A 16686-nucleotide genomic window follows, 5' to 3' on the forward strand; every position below is an offset into this window, starting at 1 on the left:
AAAATATTGAATATCAAGGCTGATATTATATATATACATATATTAGTACTGTAACCCCTTTTTATATATTAGGAGACCAAATTGCAGACTGTTATCCAAGGTCACCCAGTGGCTTGGGACTAGAACTCAGGTTTTCTGGTTTCCAATCCAGAATTCTTTCCCTTATATGCCATTTCCTCTTGGAATGAGAATTGAGGAGACAGAGAGGAAATAAGCCTGGGTCACAGGAGCATAGGTGTAGCAGTGGAAGGGATCTTAGGGACCATTAAGTCCAAAATCTCACTTTACAGATGGGACAATTAAAGCACAGACCGGTTAAGTGATGCGTTCAGGGACATGAAGTTATTAAGTGTCTGCTGTGGAATTTAAATATAGATCTCCCTAAGTCCAAGCTCAGACTGGGTTTAGGAACTTCTTTAGAGCCTATAGCTCTTCATCTTGATCAGATTTGCTAACCTCCAGAGATTTAAGGGTAGCTTCTAAATGGAGAACAAATGTCCATGTCTGGTCCAAGGAGAAAAGAGCAGAGATTTCATCTGCACTTCTTCTGAGTCAGAGGACTCATGAGGGGATAGGACAGAACCTGACATTGTTTGAGTTCTAAGAATGATATCTTTCCTCCTTGTCCAAATTTCTGGTTTCCCTGAGGATACTTTCCCCTAACTCTCAAGGCTGCCCACTACATAGAAAATATTTCTAGCTAACTAACATATGCTGATTACGCAAAGGACCATAGGATTATAGATTTATTTAGACTGATAAGGTCCCTTAAATGTCATCTAATTGACACCCCCCCCCCACCACACATACTCTTAAAAAACCCCCCAAAAAACCCTTGCCTTTAGTCTTGGAATTGGTACCAAGCATAAATTCTAAGACATAAGAGTAGTAAGGGCTAAGCAATTTGCTCAGGGTGTCACATAGCTAAGAAGTGTCTGAGGTCACATTTGAACCCAGGACCTCCCAATTCCAGGCCTAGCTCTCTATCCACTGAGCCACCCAGCTGCGTCTTCCCATCTCCCCTTTATAGATGCTAGATAACTTGCTCAAGGTTGCACAGGTCATAAGTGGCAGAGTGCACATTTCAATCCAGATCCTTTGACTAATGTTTTTTCCACTGTGATAGGCTGCCTTCCATAGCAGTTTGGTTTTTATTATTATGATGCACTTAATGGTCATCACCTCCAGGCTTTACCAGTATTCCTCTAGTTTGTAATAAATGTTTCTTGAATGAACTGATGAGTGGAAGATGCAGTTCCTTTCTTTGAGGACAGCTGTAATCCCATCAACATAGAGTAAGGTTGCAATTAGCTGGGCAAAACTCTATATCTCATCCCGAGTTTTTCCCAGGAAAGCTGCTCTTCTGGCTTTTACCTACTTGTGCCCCACCTTGGTTAGACAGCATTGTTAGAGACCACCTGGTGGAAAGCTTGTTTAAGCAGTCTTTGCCCCTATTGAGTAATGAGGATAGATCTTCCTTTATTCTCTCCTTCACTTAAGAAAGTGTCAGGTCAAATCCTGCTTTTTTTGCCTGAAGCCTTTTTCAGTCCCCTTCAGACTAGTACTTTCCATTCAATTTTTTTTTCTGGGTTATACATGCATTATCATGCAAAACTTATTTCCATATTATTCATTTCTGTAAGTGAATACCCTTATAAAAACAAAACCCCAAAACATAGACCTATTAACAAAGGATAAATCAACATGTTTTCATCTGCATTCCTACTCCAATGTTCTTTCTCTGGAGGTGGATAGCATTCTTTTTCATTAGTCTCTCAGAATTGCCCTGGATTATCCTACTGTCATAAGTAGCAGATTGCCCTATAGTATTGCCGTTACTGTGTACAACGATCTCCTGGTTCTGCTTATTTCACTCTGCAACAATTCATGGAGATCTTCTAGCTTTCTGAAATCCTCCAGATCTTCATTCCTTACAGCACAATAGTATTCCATCACCATCGTGTGCCAGTTTGTTCGGCTATTCTCCAGTTGATGGGCATCCCTATAGTTTCCCATTTTTTGCCATCACAAAAGATCAGCTATAAATAATTTTGTACAAACAGGTCCTTTCCCATTTAGTGCCTTTCCATCTAAGCTTATCCTGAATATATCTTGTATGTTCCATTGTACATAACTTGTATGTCCAGATGTTTGAGTGTTGTCTCCCTTATTTGAATGGGAGCTTCTTAAGAGCAGTGGTTGTTTTCTTGTCTTTTTTTCTCTTTCCCCCGAGACACGACATGATGCCCAGCACATAGTAGGCACTCAATAGAGGCTTGTGGATTGACTTAAATGAGCGGCAAGGAGAGCTGGTTCTCTGTTTCAGTTGAGATTAATGTTGGAGAGTGTTCCCTGGGAGGGTTTTTCCTTCTCTTGCTGTCAGGCACATCTGAGCAGTGCTCGATTTAGGAGAAAGCTTCCGTAGTTCTTAGTAATAACTCAACACAAACAATCCATGGCAGTTACTTAAGCGATGCCTCCTTTGAACCCTGCCAAGCAGCATAACATCCATCAATATGGAGGGCCTTGCCCAACCGAGGCCTCTGCTCCAGACCAAACACTGGATTGAGTTATTCTCAGGCTGATGCTGCTCACTGAGGTCACGTGAGTCAGGACTGTCTGGGGTGGGGGCTGGCGTTTCCTTTGGGGGGGGATGTTAAGTGTCTCTGAGGGCTCACTCCAGGGAGGCTCAGTAAGTTAGCTCTGACATGTCCTACTGCAGGGCGGCACCGTCTGTCTTGGCCTCCGTCCAAAGGGGTTCAAGTACCAGAAGGACTTCATTAGAATGCTGCACCACTCAGAGCAATGCCCCGCTCTCAGGTCTTTAACAGAAGAGGCTGTGCTTTATTTGTCTTTGACTCTTCCGTAGTGCCCATCACAAAGTAAATCAGTAAATGTCTGTTGATGGATTGATCCATGACCTGGGCAAGGAGATAAGACAAGTAAGAATTAAAATCCTGCCTAGGTGGATTCTTAGAACATGGTCATTGGAGGCAGGCTATGAGATCCCAGTTGGAGAGTGACAATTGAGGCTTAAGAATACTATGGATTTGCGGCAGCTGGGTAGCTCAGTGGATTGAGAGCCAGTCCCAAAGATGGGAGGTCCTAGGTTCAAATCTGACCTCAGACACTTCCCAGCTGTGAGACCCTGGGCAAGTCACTTAACCCCCATTGCCTAGCCCTTACCACTTTTCTGCCTTGGAACTAATACACAGTATTGATTCTAAGAAGGAAGATAAAGGTTAAAAAAAAAAGAATACTATGGATTCAGGGCAACTAGATGGCTCAGCCTATAGAGAGCCAGGAAGTCCTAGGTTCAAGTCTGACCTCAGATACTTCCCAGCTGAGTGACCCTGGGCAAGTCACTTCACCCCCATTGCCTAGTGTCCTTAACACTCTTCTGCCTTGGAACCAATATTTAGTATTGATTCTAAGCCAGAAGATAAGTTTTTTTTTTTTTTTAACAAGAAGAACATGTATTTTTTTGTAGGGAATGATGGTGAGTTGGACTTCTAGCACTGGGTGCTTTGTTTAAAGAAAGTAATGTGGAGGGTTGCCTCATCATAACCAATGTGAAAGCATTCTTAGAGATGGGAAAGATTCTCAATCCGTCAGAAAGCATCTTTTAAGATCCTACACTTTAGCCAGTTTTAGGGGACAAAAGGGAAACAGCCTGTCCTTGAGGAATTCAAGTCAGAGTCTAGCCAGGAGAGACACCATATATGCATAAAGGTAAATTCACAATAGACTGAAGGTAGTTTTGGAGGCAGAGCATTAGTAACTGGGAGCTCAGGAAAGCCCTCAGACACAATGGCACTTAAGCTGATCCTTGCAGGATGCTAAAAGGCAGAAGTGAGGAAGGAGTGAATTTTAGGCATGAGACATAACCAGTGCAAAGTCCCAGAGATAGGAAATAGAAATTTCAAGGAAGACTATTTAACCTCACTGTTGAGTAAGTAAAGGGTAGTAGTGTGCAGTGGGGCTGGAAAGGTAGGGTAGGACCAGGCTGTAAAAAGCTCTAAATGCTTGTGTGTATGTACTTCATATTTGCAAATATTTTATCATACATGAATGTATGCATGAATATATACATGCTCTTTATATTTGAAGTGTTTATATTTGATCCTAGAAGTAGTAGGGAACCACTGGAGTTGATTGATTAAGGGAGTAGCATGATTGATTAGTCTTGGGCTCTAGGAAAATGACAGGCAGGTATTCAGGTCTTTTCTCTTTGAGTTCTGTTGACAGTTTTCTGTAGCAAGGTCAAATGGGAATATTGCTATGGAAAGAGTTCTATAGCTCCGAGTTCTAGTCCCTGCTATTGGACTGAACTCACCCCAAGTTTTGTATAAGTCACTTCTCCTTTGAACATTGGTTTCCCCATCTACAAAATGGAGGCATTGAACTAGATGCCTCTATTGTCCTTTCTAACTCTAATATTTTGAGTGTGTGTGTGTATACATTATGCCCTCTCCTTCTCAACCTCTGTCAGTGTATTGAATTTGTACTGAACACAGTAACTGACTGAAGTAGGTACTTAATAAATGTTGATTGATTAATTACTAAAACTTCTTTGTTCTTTTTTCTCTTTGCAGTTACTGAGAAGGAAGTTCAGCAGTGGTGAGTACCTGCTTTCCCATTTCTTATACCCTCCAGATTCTCCTTAGGAGAAAATGGGGCTACCTTTTGCTGAAAATCCTGGGCTCAGATAATGTGGGTGTTGGATACTACATAGATATATCTGAATATAGCTTCACGGTTTCTCCTATCTCATACCCTTGGCCCTGTAAGAAAGTTCTTACTAGAAAACTGATTTTTCTCATCTGAGGTCTTCTGATGGACTCAGTTATGATTTAAATGAGGCAGAGTTTTAGCAAATCCCTTCTTTGTTCCTTATAATCTGGGCTTTGCACCCAGTGGGTACTCTTAGAGTGGCTCCCCTCAGCCCCAATTGTTCTGCATATTGTTGACATTTAATAAACGTTTGTGGTATTCTATATGTCATTACACCTCTCACCTCTTTGTCTTCTAAAGGCTGTCCCCTAATTCTGGAATGCTCTCTCCTCTCTTCTATCCCTTGGGATTGCTCGTTTCCAGCAGGCCTTAGTTCAAATGCTACCTTCTAAGGGAAGGTTTCCTGATACTCACTTCCCTCTTTCTAGGGCTCTCCCTTACTCTCCTGACATTATTTGGTCTTTTTATTTTGTATACAATTTGTATTTATCTGTGCACAGGTTAATTACCTTTAGTAGCCTGTGAACTCCTTGAGGGCAGGGACTGTTTCTATTTCTTTTTTATCTTTTTTATTATTTTTCTTTGTATCGGTAGAGTATAACATAGCGTCTGGCATTGGTAGGCACTTATGCATGTTTATTGGATCAAATTGTTCATGGAATATTTCCAGGCTTTATGTCCAAGGTCACCTTTGTATTTGGCTGTCTATGGAACTGACTTTAAACCTCTTTTTCCCAAACGTGTTCCCAGACTTTGGTCTTTCTGGTAGTTGGGTTCCATATTGGTTCACAGCCATACTTTTGGTAAAGTAGCGAAGTCCTGACTTTCCCCATCTCCAAGCTGCTAGAACTTTCTGGAACATTTTCTCACACTGAGCAAAGGAATTGTAAATGGCGAAGTGTGGGTCCATTATCAAGGGGGACTGGAGGCAGGAAAAGATGGAGGCCCATTTCCAGACTGGGCTAGGGGATGGGTATTGAAGGCTGTGAACATGCCTGGTCTATGCTAGTGATTTTCCAGGCAAAGGATTGACAGGCTATGGCATAGGCAGGTCTACTGCTGAATGGGGCCAGGTGTCTGGGGAAGTGAGTGAGGGCTGGAGTGAATGCAGACTGGAGTCCAGAGTGGATTTTCAGTGACTGCCACACCCCTCAGCCTGTATCTCAGCAATCCCATCCACCTGGAGTATTTGGGGCAAACTACGACTGCCCACCTTCTACGCTTCTGAGCCCCTTCGCACACTCTGTTCATGTGGCATTTATCCCGTATTCACTTATGTCAGCTGACATTGTAATTACCTGGAGGGCAGGGCCTATGTCTCTTGTTTCTTTCTTTTTTCTTTCTAACTAATCCAGAACCTAGCCTAGTGTCCTAAACCATAATAATGCTCAATAAACGTTTGTTTAATGGAGGGAGAGAAATTAGTTTCTTCCTATCAACACATGGATTAATACTCAATTACCTAATATTTACAGAGATTTCCAAATATTTGCTGCTCTTCTGAATCTGAACTTTCTAGAAGATATGGGCTTCTCTAGTCAAGGCCCCTTTCAGGGGTGGTGAAGGCATTCCCTTGGGAGACTTTGATAGTGGGGCCCTGGAGAAGTACTTAAAAGGGTATAGCTTTTCATACTTGGGTTTTTAAGAGGAAATGAGGTGCAAAAGGAAAAGGAGAGTTCGCTGGTGTGGGAAGGCAGCCAGGCTTTGCCATGGCCTATTTTCTAAGTAGAGACAACCCTGAGGATCCAAGGCCACAGGAGTCCTGGTAGACCCAGGCTGGGCAGTGCTTCAGGGAGAGACAGGACCTGAATCCAAATGAGCAGGAAATGTCTTTTCTTCCTCCCTGAGCTGTGACTCTGCAGCTCTGAGGCCTCTGCCTGGTTGGCTACTCATCTGTGTGCAAAACTCAGACCTGATTTCTTGCTAGCTCTATCAGCTGAGAAGGAACTGAGAGATAGTCCCCATCTTGGTCCTTCCATCCTGCACCTCTAGGGGCTGAACAGGGAGGAGGAAGGGGAGGGTGAGAGGGTATAGAAATTCATGGGGCAGGGCTCTCTTCTGGTTGAGGTTCACTTCCTGGACTACCTATTTTGGGGGATACACAGGATATTTCTGAGGAGTCATCCTGAATAGTTCCAAGAGGGAAAGACAGTCCCCCCCAATCCCCCAACCCCTGTGCTCCTTCTTTCTCCTCCCTTAGGGCCTATAATACCTCTTTCTCCCTATAAATGAGGCAGCAAGGTATAGAGGATTGTATGCTGGATTTAGGGATAGGAAGAACAGAGTTCTAATCTAGCTTTATTGGTTGTATGTTCCCTGAGCAAATCATTTTCTTTCTCAGCTTCAATTTCTTCATAGGCAAATTTTGTAGTGTTGTTCTGGACATGAAATAAAAATGTATCTATCTACATATATAAATCAATCTGTGGGCATGTGTGTGTGTGTCTGTGTGTGCTATACATCACTCTGCAAATCTTGAAGGGCTATATAAATACTCACTGTTATTGTTATGGGTGAGTCTAGCAATCCTGACTGGACTTTGATGGGATACTAGAAGTACCTTGTTAGGTCACCTAAAGACAGAATTATTTTTACCAATGGGATAAATAAAGTTTAGAGAAAGTGTGTGATTCGTGCAAGGTCACACAACCAGTGTCTAGAATTCAGGGGCTTCTGTATTCTAGAATTCAGGTTCTTTGTACCACGTATACGCTCGGATTTGGAGAGGAGGAATGAGACTGGAGAGTGTTCTTGCTCTTCTTTGGATATACCCCTGGCTACCCAGAACACTTGAGTCCCAAGCATGCCTTGGCTTCCCTTTCCTTCCCTTAGCAGAGAAAGTCTAGAAGTTGCTTATCTCCTCCCCATCCCCAAGTCCATGATTCATGCATTGGGGAACCTGATAGGAAAAAGTCTTCCCCATCCCTTACTCTGGCCAGATAGAGGAGCTCAGGGCATGACAGTTCTAGCAAAAGGGCCGTACAGTCATATCTGCATCTCTACAACATTGCAGCTGGCTGCATCTGCTGCTACCAACATCTGGGTCAGGTTCCTGGGCAGGTTGGGTGGGATCAACTCCATCAGTGAAGGCTTTTTTCTTCACAAGTGAAAAAGAAGGGCTGGAGGAACTGATGGGGTGAGGTGGGGGGGGGCAGTACACTGTAAGTCATAGGCTAATTGAGGCAACATGGAAAAGTAGAAGAGGCAGAGAGACTTGGGTTCTTGTCTGGGTTTTTGCCACTGACTTGTTCTAGTTTAGAACAAGTCACCCTTTGAGAGGGTTGGGTCATATGAGGGTTGGATCTAGGATTCCTTTCAGCTCTCTATTCTATGGTTTAATAATTCTGGGATCCAGGTGGGTCTCTTTAACCTTAGAAGGGGCCCCATCCTCTCCTGCGCTGATCTCCAATGAGCTCTTTAGTACTGGTATGTTCCTTTTATCCCCTTTCTACCACTAGTCAAGATTTCCCCATTCTGTATCTTGTGACTAACCACTTCTTTAACCACATTAAGATTAGTGCCTGGTAACTACTTTGAAGAACTTAATTTTCTTGGAGAACTGTAATGGTCACTAATAATTAGTGTCACCCTTCTATTTGCATTTTATCTGGAGTCTTCTGGGGGCAATATCTTAACTCAAAGGAGGTATACCAAATATTGGGGATTTCAGGCACTCATGAGAAGCTGGTTGGAAAAGGAATATAAAGTTTAAAACTTGGATAGATTTTAGAGATCATCTTGTCTAATATTTAAAGAAATTAACTTAGACTTCACTCACTGAAAGGTCAAATATTGAAGCTAAAACTTAAATACTTTGTCCATGTAACAAGAGGACAGGAGTCACTGGGAAACACCCTGATGCTGGGAAAGGTTGAAGGTAAAAGAAGACAGCAGTGGAAGGGATGGATTGGATTGAGTGTGCCATGGAATCAATGAACATGAATTGGGACAATCTTCAAAAGATGGTGGAGGATAGAAAGACCCAGTGTCCATGGAGTCATAGAGTCTGACATAATGAGGAAACTGAGGCCCACAGAGGTGAAATGATTTATCCATAGCCATTCAAGTAAGCATTAGAATCAAGTCTTTTGAGTCCCTATCCAGCTCTTTTCAGTATAAGATACCTTGCTACTGTTCCTGGGGGCAGGTGGGACTGTCACCATCCCTCAAGTACCACTGAGGGGGTGGTTGCCTAGATGTAGTAGGAATCCAGCTTGCTGCTCAGCCATGTGCAGGCAGAGCCCAGAGAGTACAACTCCCCCCTCCCTCTACCAACCCCTCTCACATTCTCATGCACCAGCTCAGTTCCCCACCCCCAAGGGGTTTCTGGGAAAATAGAGCTGGCAGCTGGGGAGGGGAGCAGATTCCAGAGACAGTGCCAAAGCCTCCAACAGGGATCTTGCCCAGGTGGTGGGTGGGAAAGCATACTGCCAAGCATGTATGCTCCCCTGCACTCTAGGCTCCCCGTGCAGATATATTCGTGTGTGTCTATGTGTATGTTAGGGGTGGGGGTCCTAGGAAAGTGTAGGCAGGGTTAGATAGATGTCCAAAGTGGCAGGTGCATATTTTCTTCTGGATTTGTCCCTTAGCTGCTTGAAAATTCCTCTGCTTGATTTAATACTTCACTAGAGGGAATTGGGGGCAGTGAGGGCCGACCTGTCTTCGCCACCTGATTTCACAAGATGGGGAGGGTGAGGAATGGGTATTACCAGGGGAAAAAGCTGGGAGCTCTTCAGGGACAGCCTTCTCCTCCTCTCTCTTTTCTCTGCTGGTGTTTGATTTCTCCCCCTTCTGGTTTTCCCACAAGAATAGAAGCAGAAATTTCAGAAAACAATTTGTCTTCTCCTGCTGTTCTGTTTGTTCTTAATGGCCCCTTCCAGCTTCTCATGTGGCTGTTGTTATTGCTGGTGTGCCCACTTTAGCCTGTTTCAGTGATCATCAGGAAGGTGGGTGGAGTGGGCTAGTGTGAACGGAGGAGGAGGAGAAGGACCAAGCGTTCTTCTTTGTTAATGCCCTCTCAAGCACCTAGAGACATTCTGGAACACCTGGCTGTGGAGCAAGACTTACAAGCTCTGGCATTATTCTCCTGTTGTGTAGATGAAAGCTGAGGCCTGGAGGAATTGAGCCACTCACCCCAATTTGTGGAGGGATTTGGAAGAAACTAGAACTCTTGATCTGCTTTTCACTCTCTCACTCTTCCCCTCCCCCCAAGTACTTTCTGAAAATATCTTTCCTCTGTCATAATTTTAATCTTTGTGCTAAAAATGTCCCTTGGATCATTCTGGGCTTGGCCTTGAAGCCTGGGGCTGTAATGGAATGAGACTAAAAGAAGTTGGTTAGAGAATGCTTCTCTTGGGGACCCTTTTTGAATGATCTGCTACCCTAAACCTGCTGCTAAATTTCAGCTGTTCCTGGCTTTGCGATAGAGAGCTGAGTTGTGGCTCTGAACTTTGATGCCTCCATTTCCCTCATCATTTGGGGATGCCTAAATAAGTAACACTTAAATATTGCTTTAAGCATTACACATCACTTGAAGAATATCTCATTTTATTTTCTCAAGAACCTGAGGAGGTAGATTGATTTTATTGTTCCCATTTCACATTTGAGGAAACTGAGGCAGACAGATTAAGTAACTTGTCCTGAGTTATACAGCTAGTGTCTGAGGTTGGATTTGAATTCAGGTTTTCTCTTCAGATCTAGAGTTCTATTTGCCATGCCACTTGGTAGTCTCTAGTTATAAACTGATAAGCATTGATCAAACAGAGCCGCTGAGACCAAAAGTGTCTTATGTACCAAGAGTTCAGGATTTTTGTAAATACTTTTCCCCTACCCAGGCCATATAAGAGCATAGATTTAGAATTGAAAGATCTTAGAAGGCCATTGAATTTGACCTCTCATTTTACAGATAAGGAAACTGAGGCACAGAGGCACAGCTCACATAGCTGGTAAGTTTCTGAGACAAGATTTGAATCTCAGTCTTCCTGACTCCAATGCTAGATGAAGCCTGGTTTAAAAACTCTGTACTGAGAGAGAAGTTTCCTAGGCACAATGGCTAAGAATCAAGCTTTTTCACATGGCACTTCTGACTCCCAAATCTCTTTGGCACTAGCAAAAAAGTAAAATGCAGATGTTAGAACTTAAGGATTGCTCTCTAGGCCATATACTGTGTGCTTAGGCATTCGGTCATTGCCCTGGCAGGGAGTTATAAGGACTCCTTCAAGTCTGAGAACTTAACTCAGAATAAAATTCACACCACAGTGTTCTGACTCATCTCTTTATCTGGATTTTTGCTTAATTTCTGACACCAATCTCAAATATTTGCCTGACCCTTTAAGCTGTGGTGTCCATACTAGTGAGTTCTCTCAGCCCTGGATTTCTGCATCATGGATTTTTGGAATCAGGGGAGGGAGACCCATAGTAGGACTGACTAAAATTTTGAATGGAGCATATCTCTTTTCAAAGAGCAATAGGAGAAAATGTGTTGTAATTCTGTTCTGGAGTCAGGGAATCTGAGGTCATAGAATCATAGATTTATATCTAGAAGATACTGTAGAGGTAAGTGAGCTCAAACTTTTCATTAAAAAAATACTTAACTTCTATCTTATAATCAATACTATATATCAGTTCTAAGGTAGAAGAACAGTTAGGGCTAGGCAATGGGGGTTAAATAATTTGCTCAGGGTCATATAGGCAGGAAGTATCTGAGGTCAAATTTGAACCCAGGATCTCTTGTTCCCAGTCCTAAATAGTCATCTAGCTGCCTCCTACAACCTTTTCATTTTACAGATGAAGAAAATAAGACTCAATTAGAGTAAGTGATTTGTCCACCCTCTCTCCACTCCTGTAGCTAATAAACAGAAAGTAGGATTTGAACCCAGGTTTTCTTGGTTACAAGTCCAATACTATCTATTACACTATGTTGTCATTGAGTCATATCTGATTCTTTGTGACCTCATTTTGAGTTTTTTTGGCAAAGATACCTGAGTGGTTTGCCATTTCTCTCTCTAACTCATTTTACAGATGATGAAACTGAGGCAAATTGGGTTAAGTGATTTGCTCAGGGTCACACCGCTAATAAGCATCTGAGACCAGATTTGAACTCAGGAGGAGAGCAGTCTTTCTGATTCCAGGCCCCCCAGCACTCTATCCACTGTGCTACTTTCTTTTAATTGGTAGTTCTAGTTCTTCCATAAGTCAGTTGGGCAGATCATATAGATTAATTTCTGGCATCAAGTTTTCCTTCTGTAAAATCAGAATTGGACTCAGTGTCCTCTGAGAGCTCTTCTTATAAACTACAACACTATCTGGTGACAATATACAGCTAAAAGAATCCCAATTCTGGAGCTTGACTTCTTTTCTCCCATGGGTCCCTTCTTTCTCTTTGTTCAGGATAAACCTTCTGTCTGTGACTGACCACCAGTCTAGTCTAGCCTTGAAGAATGTTACCGGAAGAATTGGACGGGATGGATGCTTTTCCCTCTGGGCACTTGGGGAAAACACTGAGGTTGCAGGAGCCCCAGACAGCCCCGAAGCATCAGTCAGCTTGGCACTTGAGAGTCCTCTGGGTGTGGGACTGGAGGTGGGGGGCAGGCTTGGAGCTAAAGGCCACCCTTCAAGTCCTGTGTTGTTTGAAGTCTGCTAATTCGGGCCTTTGCCACAACTAGACGATGTTTTTCCTTTTCACTTCATGATGTGCCGCAAATCACAGTCTGGTTGGATCAGAGCCAGGGAACTGCTCTCCTCTTCCATGGCTGACGTCAATGCTTCCCCACCCTGATCCATTTCTCTCTGGGAAGCTCCAGCAGCCTTTGCTTCTTACAGCTTTGGGGAGGGGGGAAGCAGGGATTTAGGCCAGGGCACCCCAAAGTAGGAATCAGAACTGGGGAATAATCAGGAAATCTCCTTAGCTACTTGTCTATGATGAGTCACTTAAAAAAAAACCCACAACAAAAACCTACAGATAAATAGGCAGAAGGGCAGAGAATCCTGACATCTCACAAGGTAAGGAGAAAGAGATGCCATGAGGAGGTTTTAAGTGACTTACCACATTAAATAGCAAACCTTGGATTTGCACTCAGATTCTCTTAATTTCAGGACTCTTCTCCATATGTCATAATCCCCTAGAATCTAGGTAGTAACTTTATAGCAGGATGATCCCAGAGAGACATATATGGGTCATTCTTCAGGACAGGTCCTAGATTTCACTTGAGAATCCATTCCATTTTTTAACAACCTTTGCAGTAAATGGAAGTTTGGCCTCTTGTCTAATCCTAGGGCAGTTTAAAGTAATTCCCTTTGTCCTCACAGCTGGTATTTTCCTGTAGATTATTACAATTGCATTGTTAGGTGAGAAAAACTATTTTATTTAAAGAGGATTGGGAATGGGATGGAGTCCTAGAAAGAACTAAGGAGGAGGAAGGTTAAGAAAATCTAATTCTGGGTCAGGCACTGTCTGGTTATTAGAGATGAGTGACATTAAAAAGTTTTCTTAATCCTAACTCTAACAAGGGCAGTCCAGCACCAGCCAACTTCTGAAAGTTAAGGGGTATGGTGGCCATGGATATTGCCTCCTCCACGATTTGTCTGGTCTTTCTGGGACCTGGAACTGGGGAGAAAAATGAAACAGAAAGCAAATGTTCTTTGAGGAGATAATGGGAGAACCCTTGCCAAATCTGCAGTCAGGCTGAAGGCCCAGTTGTGTTTAGCTGATTGCAAATAGAGGTTATACATTATTATTTATTTATCTGCTTTATTTAGTTTCTTATTTCTCACCTTTCTCTGACTGTTGGCTCTATGGAAGGCATTCACTGCAGTGTTAACCCTTGACAAGGAAATAATTACAGGTAGATCAGAATTTTCCAAGCTGTGTTGCAGACCTCTGGGGGCCCATGGTGACTTGCCAAGCACCCTGGGGGCCATTTCATGATTGGAGTTCAGTTGTTGATGTTCAGGACAAAGATAGAGAGTCTTTTAGTGTTTTCAGTTTATGGCAGGATGTTATTTTCCATGCCTTGGAGAACAGGATTTCAGGGTTCCAAAGGACTGTAGACCAATTTGTGTCTGAATGAGAATTCCTGTTACAACATCCAAACAAAGTGGTCCTTTAGATTTCTCTCAGAGGGCCCACTTCCCAAATTATACCCGCATGTTCACATTTGAAATGGGGATTTCTTCCTAAATGTCTTCAAGAATTAGACCAACCAGAGGACTGTCTATGAGTTGCCTCCTTGGGGCAGTAACTATCTAATTCTTCTAAGGCTCCTTTAGCACCCAGCATAGACTATTGAATATAATTGGGAGATAAGGAAATGTTCTTAGGTGGAGGGGTGTTAGGGGCTTAGGTCATTCAGGTAAAGCATTCTGAGAAATCAAATGGTGGTGAGATCACTTCTAACTCTAGGTTTGAGTGTCATAGAAAAAGTGGCATCTGAGTTGAGGCTTGAAGGAATGGGGGTGTGTGGCTTTACCAGCTGGAGATGGTGGCATCTGAGATGGCATAGGAACATAGATTTAGAACTTTGAGGTCAGTCTGACCCCTTTATTTTACAGATAAGGAAACTGAGGTCTTCCCAGAGAATTAACTGTCTTGCCGAAGGACATATAACTGCTAAAGCAAGAATTTCTTCTATATGAGCAAAAGCAGAGATGTGGGAGTGGTGGGAAGGAAGATGGGTAGTAGTTCAAGCTAGCTAAAATGTAAAATGCAAGAAAGGAAAGAATAGTAGTAGATTATTGCATAAAATAAAACAATGTTGCCAGTGTTCAGCCATTTCAGTTGTGGACTCTTCATGATCCCCTTTGGGATTTTGTTGGCAAAGAAACTGGAGTGGTTTGTCATTTTCTTCTCCAGCTTGTTTTCGAGATGAGGAAACAGAGGCAAACAGGGTGAAGTGAGTTGCTCAGGGTCACACAGCTAATAAGTGTCGTGGGCTAGATTTGAATTCAGGAGGATGAGTCTTCCTGACCACAGACCCAGCACTCTATCCACTGTGAGATAGTAAGGCCACATAATTAATGATATTTTTTAAAAAGATATTTTATTTTCCCAATTACAACATGTAATGATATTTTTCCACAAAATTTTTTTGAAGTTAGAAGATCCAAATTGTCTCCATCCTTTTCTTCCCTCCCTGTCCAGGAGATGGTGAGCAATTTGATATGGGCATGTATATATATTATCATGCAAAACATATTTTCATATTATTCATTGTTGAAAGAGAATAATAACATAAGACCAAAATCCCCAAATAAAAACCCAAATGAAATAAAGTGAAAAGTTGTATGCTTTGATTTGCATCTGACTCTAAACAGATCCTTCTCTGGAGGTGGACAGCATTCTTTGTCATGTAAGTCCATTGTATTGCTGAGAGTAACTGAGTCTTTTATAGTTGGTTATTCATTGTACAATATTGCTGTTAGTGTGTACAGTATTTTCCCAGTTTGCTTATTTTGCTCTGTACCAGTTCCTGTAGGTCTCTCCAGCTCTTTCTAAAATCATTATTTCTTCTAGCACAATAGTATTCCATCACCATCATATACCACAATTTGTTCAGCCATTCCCCAATGGATGGACACCCCTTCAATTTCCCATTCTTTGCCACCACAAAAAGCACAGCTATAAATATGTTTGTACAAGTAGGTCTTTCTACTCCACCTCCTTTTTAAAAAATCTCTTCAGGATATAGACCTAGTGGTGGTATTACTGGATCAAAGGATATGCACAGTTTTATAGCCCTTTGGGCATAATTCTGAACAATTCATGATGTTGAATGCCTAGGGAAGAAGTCACAGCGCTATGTTGCTTGAATGTGCTATAAATTTATGTTTTCCACTCTCAACTGCTGAATGCTAATCCCTTCCCTGCTTGACTGTTTCATTCTGCACAGCATCCATTTCAAACTCTTTGGTCTCTGTTCTTTCTACCTTCATACTTTTCTGAAAAAGTTGAGGTCATCCATCATTAACTCCTCCTTCTCAATGTATTAGGAAAATCACCTCACCATCATTCCAGAGGAATATTATCCATAATAGATATAGGATAATAGAAATAACTTTCTGAGGCCATCTAATGCAATCTTCTTTTAAAGATAAAGAAATAGAATTGCAGGGAGATAAATGAGTGAGAATCAAAGGTAAAATTTGAACTCAGATTCTCAGACTTCAGAACTAGTACTTTTAAAAATTATGTCCCACAAACTGTGGGAGTAAAAACACCGATGAAAAGCAACTGCTTGACTACAGGGGTGGAGGGGATATGACTGAGGAGAGACTCTAAATGAACACTCTAATGCAAATACCAACAACATGGAAATGGGTTCAAATCAAGAACACATGTGATACCCAGTGGAATCGTACCTCAGCTATGGGAGAAGTGGGGGGGGGGGGAGAGAAAAGAAACTGATCTTTGTTTTCAATGAAAAATGTTTGGAAATGACCAAATAAAATAATGTTAAAAAAAAACAAACAAACAACTATGTCCCAGAGGGGCACCTGGGTGACTCCGTAGATTGAGCCTAGGTTCTAATCTGGCCTCAGCCACTTCCTAGCTGTGAGACCCTGGGCAAGTCACTTAACCCTCACTGCCTAGCTGTTACCACTCTTCTGCCTTGGAACCTATACATTTTAAGGCAAAAGATAAGGGTTTAAAAAACAAAACAAAGTCCCACTAACCCTTTAAAGCTAACCCCTTTATCTTTTACCATTCATCTTACCCTTTGGTCTCCTGGTAGCTTCCCATTGACCATTCTCTTTTTCTTGATGGTTTTTTAAAAAATGGTTTTTATTCCCAAAATAAGTTCTCTCTAGTTTCCCTCCCCCTCTCCATCTAACTTAGATAGTCATCTCATTGAAAAATTAATGTTTTTTTTATGACAAAAAGTGAAAAAGAAGAGGAAAAAACCCAGCCTAACTAATCAATACATTTTAAAAGTCTGAAAATAAGTACAATGTACA

At 42.2% G+C, this 16686-nt stretch overlaps 1 protein-coding gene across 1 annotated transcript in view; it reads left to right on the top strand.

Moving 5' to 3' along the window:
• The window catches only part of NCS1 (neuronal calcium sensor 1), a 97212-nt gene that overhangs the window by 57787 nt on the left and 22739 nt on the right, over positions 1-16686 (top strand). The window contains exon 2 of the mRNA XM_001364447.4: positions 4596-4620. Coding sequence (XP_001364484.1) covers positions 4596-4620 — 25 coding nt within the window. The remainder of the gene's footprint in view (positions 1-4595; positions 4621-16686) is intronic.

Source organism: Monodelphis domestica, chromosome 1 (genome assembly GCF_027887165.1).
Source record: "Monodelphis domestica isolate mMonDom1 chromosome 1, mMonDom1.pri, whole genome shotgun sequence".
In the NCBI taxonomy this organism is placed as follows: Eukaryota; Metazoa; Chordata; class Mammalia; order Didelphimorphia; family Didelphidae; genus Monodelphis; species Monodelphis domestica.